Source organism: Paramisgurnus dabryanus, chromosome 14 (genome assembly GCF_030506205.2).
Source record: "Paramisgurnus dabryanus chromosome 14, PD_genome_1.1, whole genome shotgun sequence".
Taxonomy (NCBI): Eukaryota; Metazoa; Chordata; class Actinopteri; order Cypriniformes; family Cobitidae; genus Paramisgurnus; species Paramisgurnus dabryanus.
Window position 1 is genome coordinate 12,214,183 of NC_133350.1, and position 8,742 is coordinate 12,222,924.

Consider the following 8,742-nt stretch of genomic DNA (forward strand, 5'->3'; position numbering starts at 1 on the left):
TAACAAGTTATTAAATCCAAGGGTTCACTTACATTTTCCTCCAGCACTGTGAATGTTTAATTGGTGTTTAAAAAAAGACACAAGAAACTAGAATTATTTGTGTGTTGTTACCTTATGCCAGATCATTTCTATGGGTTCACATTCTTTTTCTTGCCACTGTATGCTTAAATATTGCTCCCAAATAAAACAATCATGAGATTTTCACCAATGACATGTGATAAACATGCTGGTATGTCTGTTAATCAGTTAAGACAATTCTCTCCTTTAATAGAATGAAGGAAACTCTGTTTATCCGTGATAAAAGTTCATTTTGCATGCAGTCCAAATTAGTTTCAGTGAAATCCATCCACAAGCCCATGACAGATAAAACACATCATTTGATCCCTGACACGCGAGGCCACTCTTCGTCGTAAATGTGAAGACGTTCAGACAAATAACACCTAAGTGATTAAAAAAAATAGCCAATACTGGTTGCTCATTTTACATATTTATGTATTATTAATGTGCACGGCCTCTGATTAAATAAATAAATAAATAAAAGTGGAGGTGTGCAATAACAAATCACAGCTCTTAGAAAATGTGCATTTATGTGACACATATATGGGTTCATCACATCTTCCCAATAATTAAAGTGTTAGAAAGAGAATATTAATGGGTATTTCATCTTCAGTCACCATCCACTCCTATAGTAACTAAAAAAAACCTTCAAGCCTCATAATGACCCAGACGTGTTATATACTTGTGTCATTTATTTTAGGTGTCCTGAAGACATTTACTCCTCTACTTGTGGAGTTGCATAAATTATTTTTAAGTAAACATCCTTATACAACAGTTCAGACACACTTTTAAAAAAAATTATTGTTTGGGTTCTGAAGAATAAAGAAAGACATTGGCGGTTCAAACAACGACATGGGGGAAATAAAATAAAGTAGGACAACATTTTTACTTTTGGGTGAACTATTCCTTTAAGGTCCCGCTTGTTTTTTTTTAACAGACCTTGTTTTTAGGTGGGGAATTTTCTTTCATCTTAAAATGCTGAACAAGAGTGTCACACATGATTACAGCTGTAAAAGCTTGTCTTATAGTCCAGATGAGCATGAGATCTTCACAAGAGTATCAGGCACATGTGAAAATCAATGGGAGTTTTCAGCTGCTGATTTACCATATAAGATGCATTTGGCTTGCTGTGCATTACTAAACTCTTCATTGACTTTCTTAAAAATCTTTTGTTTATTGATTTCAATGTTGCAACATTTAACCCATTGCACGTACTGTCTGAAATGATTTAAAACAGTGAAACACAGGATAAACTCAGATAAATTGGGACACGATCATCTTGATGACAAACCGTGTCTTTATAGCTGAATTCACCCTATAGTATTTATGGTACTAAAGTTAGTACTAAAGTTTTCGGGTAACACTATGGTATTATTTGAACCACACATTATACTACCACCCTTATGATAAATATAATAACCATGGTTTTAATAGAGTTATAACAAAAACATTATGGTTACTAGTTAAACCATGATTACCACAAAATAACCATGGTTAATTTTGGTAAGAGCACCAAAAATCTATAGCTACTGTGAAACATCCAAAAAAGTACGCAACGTAAAACACTCAAACATTTCTTACAAACATGTCTCACAATGCAAAACACAAACTAGTTCAAAGCCGCCACCTTGTGGCCAAAATCCATTATTTCAGGAAACGAAGGCTCTCAATCCGAAGGCTGCAAAAGGAGGTCGCATATGCAGGCTCATACGTCATCAACCCTGGTTTATTTAAGTTAACTGAGCATTATATTCGCAAGTCATGAGCATATTACAACAATTTACGATTAACTAACATTAATAGTCAACATTTAAATTGTTAAAATTCTGAAATAAGACAGTCTTGATGAGGTATGCAGTCTCAAAATGCGTCCTTTGGAGGCTGCAGCCTTCGGATTGAGAAATGGCCGAAGTGGTGAATCTTGTGGCGAACGCCTACCTCATGAATATTAATTACGTCGCTCTGATGGTTGGTTAGGTTCCTGCAACGTAGACGCACGTTACGTACTTAATATTCATAACCGAATCCTTCAGCGTAGTAGAATTCGTACACGCGCTTCCGGTCGTGCAAGAGAAACATGGCTGCGCCCTTGCGAATGTCATGTTGTTGAATGCTTGCATTTAGTTGCGTCTGTTTGAGCCATATACACACTTTAAGCGTACATTTAATACGATTATAGAGGTGTCTACATGCAGTTTCCGGATTTATAAAGGTAACGTTACTTGCGATCTGTTGCGAAATGTATTTACATAGCGCGGTTCCATGCTCAAAAATGCTGGATATATTATGTGCATTTTGTATAGCAAGCGAAACATGCGTTTACACACTTAGTATTTTGTGGTACTAAATAATATTTTGTGTTTCATAACTAGCTTTACTTTCCTTGTCTACGGATATTCTGTGAATCATGGTCCACCTGTGTAAGTAGTGTGTGGTTGTCTTAATAGATTAATGTTTAACTAAAGATTTAAGGTTTCATTTCGTTGTAATTCTTACACGTGATTCTTTGTTTCTCTTCATAACAGCATCTTTACTGCTAAAAAAATATCACGGTGGGCATGTGGTGATCCGCTTGGCGCTAGGGGGCGCCACCAACAGACCATTCTACCGCATCGTGGCCGCCTATAATAAACGGGCGAGAGACAGTAAATATATCGAGCAGCTGGGGTCGTACGACCCTCTCCCTAACATATATAATGAAAAACTTGTAGCCTTTAATTACGACAGAATCAAATACTGGATTGGCTGTGGTGCCCATCCCTCCAAACCTGTGGCCAAACTTCTGGGTGAGTAAAGCCCAACTATAAACCAAGACTGTAATCAGATTTTTTTATATCTTTCAAAATATTTTATTGAGTGCAGACAATGTAAAGACAATCACTGCATCCCAATTCACCTACTACACGTTCTATAGAATAGAGTTAGGGGGAGTGTACACCAATGCGTTTAAACGCGGCTGAAAACGCCAGGCGGACGCTGACTGTAGGCGCTTGCCAGCTTTTATTCAGCTGAGCGCTTTGGATGCTATGTAGGGCTGTGACAATTAATTGCGTTCCCATCAAAAATACCTGTCTGAAATCAATTCTGAATCGCAAGGGTGTCATTCTTTGTTTCATGCGCAGCTTATGCGTGTACTATGGTGTTGGGGTCAGTAATGGGGTTTCAAACAGTATTCATATCACCACATGGCAACAGCTTTTCTTGTGTTATGTAAGTGTTTTGTGCAGCATTTATTATAAATATGTTTATCTTTAATGGCGCCTGCTGTGAAGAGCTTTGTCCGTGGAAGGGGCATGATTTTGGTTGCACGAGCAAGGCGTGCAGACTGACTCCGCTTCACTTCTACAACCTCCCCCGTTTTGTCACTTTCCGCACGTCTTCTATTGACAATGAAGTAAACAATCGCGGCAGCCACGTACTGTGTGAAACGTCCATAAATAAAATCTAATTATTCTTTATTATCATGAAAATACCAGAAACATTTTGAATAACAGCGATAAGAATATTTGACAATGAAGTAAACACTCGCGGCTGCCACGTACCGTGTGAAACAGCCATAAGAAGTCAATTATAACGTGCATTTTAAAAAGCAACACTCGTTAAACAAAATTTAATTAAAAAAAAATTATTCTTTATTATCATGAAAATACCAGAAACATTTTGAATAACAGCGATAAGAATAATTATATAGACATTTCCTAGGATAGTGTTTGTTATCGAATTTCTTCTGTGGCACAAATGAGTTTCTGCACGAGAGCGCCCTCTGGCTTTTGGATGTCCTGGGATTTCACCGTAATTCATTAAAATTCATACATTGAGAAAAGACGCATTTACACAATTAATCATTACAGCTCAAATGCTGTGATACTTTTGCTTTGTTTATCAGTCGTTGAACAATGCACTGATTGGTTGTTTTGATATTTGTCCCACCCCTGAAAAAACGGTACATACTTTTAGGGAATAGTATAATTAGACGAATTAGGATGCATCCGATGTGTCCTGTACATAGACTGTAAAAAAAGATGGACGACGCCTGTTCGCTCTCTTCCATTAGTGAAAAGTAAAGCCGCCAGTGTCCCGATATGGCGCTGACATCTTGGGTCTTGACTCTGTGCAGTAGCGATTTCGGGACCAGTCATGCGCAGTAGTGAGCAGGAAGTGAAGCCACGAAATCAAAACCCCGCCCTCGCTATCGCAGAATGCGCATATCACACGATATCACAGCTGTCAATCATGACGTGACTCCACCGTTTTTATATCATTAAATAACTAACTAAACACAAACTTATTTTAAAAACAAACATTTTAATTTACATCAGTGTGATAAAAACTACAATAAATGACAGAAACCAGGTTCTGAAAAAAGATAATTGAAGTGTAATTAATTTTTTTTAGTTGGTCTCAAGTCCCATTGAATAACATGGGGAGGCGGGGTTTATGACCTATACTGGGACCAGTCACTGGGGGGCGATTGAGACGTTTTGGCTTCACTTTTCAGGGCTTGTGCGGCACGCTTGGTCCTGTATATTTCCCTTTTATCTGTCTGTAGGTTATATACTTGAGATGAAATTGAAGCGAGAGTGCATATGAGACTGATTTATGTCTTGCTCTGAATAGGATTGGCTGGATTTTTCCCACTGCATCCAATGACAGTAACAGAAGCAGAGCGGAGACGGAACGCAGCTTCTACAGAAGAAATAAAGTTGGACATTGAAGATGCAGAAGAAAAGCAGGCAGAGCTGTGAAAAGCTAAAGGAGTTGTACTATAAAAGCAAAATAAAGTGTTTAAAGTTTTCTCACAATTATTTATCCGATTCTCAGTAGTGATGTCGTCACATTTTACTGTTGATGCACTAAGATTTCATTTCACTGAAATGTTTTTTGTACTATTATAATAATTTGTTCAAAACATGTTGAAAACTTACATTTAAACATCATATGACAGATCTTTTTCTTTATGTAAACCTTGTTACCCAAAGTACAAAACTCGCCTTTCATTTAAATTGACTCCTATAATCATTAATCTGTTTAAAACCGCTTATCTGAAATTGTTTGAAACCAATGATAGACTCAGAAATTAATAAATGATCTAACAGAGAAACTTGAGTTGAAATACACTTCCTTAAATATTTAATATCAGGCCAAACGGCCAGTCCCTATAAATGTTTAGACACAATTGTGTAACGCTTTATAGCTAGAAACTCTGACGTATCTACATGAGTACACTCATATTCTGGTAAACAATAAAAGTAGTTATTTAATAGGTTAAAGGGCACATATTACTTGTTTTATCTTTCAGTACTCTGACAAATAGGTAATAAACATGATATGTAGAAGATTTCAATGGTTGAATTCATATTCTATATAAATACTGAGGTTGATCCAAAAGTTTGTTAATGCTACATTTAGCCATATCCTGTTTGTTTTATTTATCTTATATTATTTTTCTTAAAGGCAGGGTCCATGATCTCTGAAAGCCAATGTTGACATTTGAAATCACCTAAACAAACAGCCAGTTAAAAGATAGCATGGCACATGCAGGAGACAGCACGCCAACTGATCTTTACATGGAAACAAAAAACAGCAAGCGCCTACTGCCCAAACTCAATTATAGCACCTGAACAGCAGAACGGCGTCTGTGCCAAGACCGGTCGTTTCTCTCAACTGAGATCTGATTAAGTTTCAGAACCTATTTCAGTTGCTTAAGAGTTATAAAAACAGCATTTAAACACGGTATTAAATGGGGTATAGTCTCACAATCTCATCTGACGGTAATAAAAGCATCTTTAAGGTGTAAAGTACTGACAGGAATGTTCATCTGCCAGGAAATTTAGTTTTATCAGGTATATGCGTGTACCATATTTTTCCACTGGCAGCACGACTAACATGGGAGGGCATTTCCGGGTTCAAGGTCAGATATTATATTTCATTAAAGTCTAGTTTAAAAATGGCATAGCAACCTGTTCTTTCAAAAACAAAGTTAAAATCAAGAATCAGATCGTGACCTTAGCATCGAAAATGTAATCGAATTGAGGATTTGGAGAATCGTGAAACCCCTACTGTTGATAGACCCGTCCCACAAATACGCCACCCAGGCAACGATATCGTTTCGTAGACACGCACCTTACTGCTGATTGGCTACGAGTGTGTTTTGGTAGTCGGCCCGACTCTCTTTTCCAAAGCATTTTTTAGATATTGTGCACTCCGTCTTTAAGTAACATTAGCCTGATTGCTTTAAAAGATTTGCGCAAAATGTTTTTCTAAATGTCAACAAAAAATATTACCCAATGTTATGCGACTAAAATTTATTTTTGTCTCACGAGTCAAAAACCACGCAGACGGGTGTGTTCAGTGCCACGCAGACCGACATCAAAATACTGCACAATGTTGCAAAAAAAAAAAAAAAATTGGTAGAGCACTATAGTCACCAGTTAATAGTTTACAAGTATTTTTATTCAAATAAGTATGCTTTCTTAAGTTAAAAGGTCAAAAGTCGAACTGTTTAAATAAAGTTTAATTTAACAGTTAGTCAAATAGGTGAGGCCAAAGTCTTGAATTGATCATAACTTGGCACGATAAAGATATTTGATTACACAAATACACCCATTTGGTTCTTTTATGAGAGATGGAAAAGATATTTATAATTCAATGAAATGTGTCCATGGTGAATTTGATGATTTTATGACCAGGGTGAAGACATGTTTTCCTTAACCAGCAGTTAAGATTTTTTAAGAGGACTTGAATCCGTATAAATAAATGTAGGATATTTGTCAGTATTTTGACAAAAAAAGCCTTTGCATGACTCTAGCTGGAATTAATTATTATGAAAAGAAAAAGAATTTGAGTATGAAAAAAAAAAAACACATCTAGGATTACTGCTGGAGATAAGAGCAGAAATTCATACAGTTTATATGCATTTATGTATTCTGTACAGTCTGTATGCATACTCTGTAGAGTATGTTGTGCATGGGCACTCACTAGGGCAGTACCCTTTCAAAAAGTACACGTTTGTAAAAAAAAGGGGAATATTGGTACCTCAAAGATACAAATTGGTACAGCACCTCAGAGGTACATATCTATACCAAAATGTTACATATTTTAGCACCATTTTAAAGTGACACTACACTTTTTTCAATGTTCTTTGAAAGTTGTGTCTTCACCAAAAATAAAACATTGCTATGACCAAACACACCTTAAAGAAAGACAACATATGCATCAGAGTTGCCAAGTCCGCTTATAATACGTGACGTTGGGCTTCTTATTTTGGCAAGTCGCATTAAAAAAATGTGTTGCGGGTTGCGTTTTTTTGTGCTTAGCGGTATATAAAAAAAGGTTGCTTGTTAGGAAATCTGTTTTCTCAATATCCAATGCATTAATTGACACTGTCTGCACACGGCTGATATAAGTTCTGTGGCGTAATTCTTATAAACATCCCAACGAATCCGCCCCCTTCTCCCCCTCTTTGGAGAAAAGTCATGTTCACTGTGCAGGTAGCGTGCTCGCGAGACCGAACTCCACAAAATTGTAATTTAAACTAACGTTAGCCTGTTATGATAGACAAGAGGAGATAGCTGAGGAGATGATGGACAGGTAAGGTAAATGTGTAATTTTTACAATGTTTTTGTGATGTATGAATATGTAATGTATAAAACAAGTAGTCTTATGCTAATACTAAAAGTAGAGACATATGGTTCAAATTTATTCGATTAAAGGTAGGTATCTTATTTTGAAAAATGCTAAGGGTAGCCAACTAGCAATGAAATCACGATCCCACCCTCCATTCAAATCACCATCCAAAGTCACGCCTCTTTCAAAACACATGAACACGTCCACATCTCATATATCGTTCATCAGTGAGAAAACTTTACAGTACAAAGTGAATAACATTACCAAAATAACCAACATAAACAACGTGTTTACATCAGAATTAGTTAAAGCAAACTTTCGGTTGTGTAGACGTATAGTAACTATATCGTTACGCTAATCCGTAAACGAACACAAATTTCATAAGCAACACAATGTTTCATCAAAGTAGAATATCTGAATCCATCTAAATACAAACATATCGCGTACCTACCTTACCAAAATAAACAGTGCAACGACTCTTTCAGACCATTTATCTCCATGTAGTTTGCATCTCGTGGTAAAGCAGTAAAGTTACCGATGTTAATTTGGGTTTTTGCTCTTTGCTGATCCAAGCAGTTTTTGCTGTTGTTGTTATAAAACATGTTTTTCGTTTTGTGCCGCCTGTGTAGGTTGTCAATTCAGTAGGAACGTTTGCCATTCTCCCTCTGTTTACAGACGGGAGGTGAGTGCACGTAAACGCGCCAATGACGTATGGTGTCTGCGTGAACAGGCTGCGCAGTGGCATTCAAATTACGCTTATGGATGAGGGACAAAAAAGGCAAAGTCTGTTCGGACCGAGATCTATGATTGGTTGAACATTTTTTGGTCCTACGCCTTTCACAGATGACATAAATATCTACAAATACATTTAGACAACTTAACATAGTGATTGCTATCAGGATGAGGAGACTTTTAACCAGCATAACTAAAAAAATTTCTGGATCAAATGAGATACCCTGCCTTTAAGCTAAATATGTTACAGCTCCCATTAATGCTCTTGTCTTTTCCTCCTTGTTTTTCAATCTCTCCAATCATATCACAGCCTCCAAGGTGTTAGAT

At 36.8% G+C, this 8,742-nt stretch overlaps 1 protein-coding gene across 1 annotated transcript; it reads left to right on the forward strand.

The window, feature by feature from the left end:
* The first annotated feature begins 2,101 nt into the window (after positions 1–2,101).
* Positions 2,102–4,851, forward strand: mrps16 (mitochondrial ribosomal protein S16). Its single transcript, XM_065259114.2, has 4 exons — positions 2,102–2,269; positions 2,430–2,477; positions 2,583–2,843; positions 4,675–4,851. The coding sequence occupies exons 2-4, from the start codon at positions 2,465–2,467 to the stop codon at positions 4,800–4,802; spliced, it is 402 nt and encodes a 133-aa protein (XP_065115186.1). The 5' UTR covers positions 2,102–2,269; positions 2,430–2,464; the 3' UTR covers positions 4,803–4,851.
* Positions 4,852–8,742: the final 3,891 nt, after the last annotated feature.

What these genes read in the sequence shown, in the direction of transcription:
- mrps16 (XM_065259114.2), top strand. An exon ending in ACCTGTGGCCAAACTTCTGG is followed by an intron (nt 2,844 to 4,674) that starts GTGAGTAAAGCC and finishes TGCTCTGAATAG; the next exon opens with GATTGGCTGGATTTTTCCCA.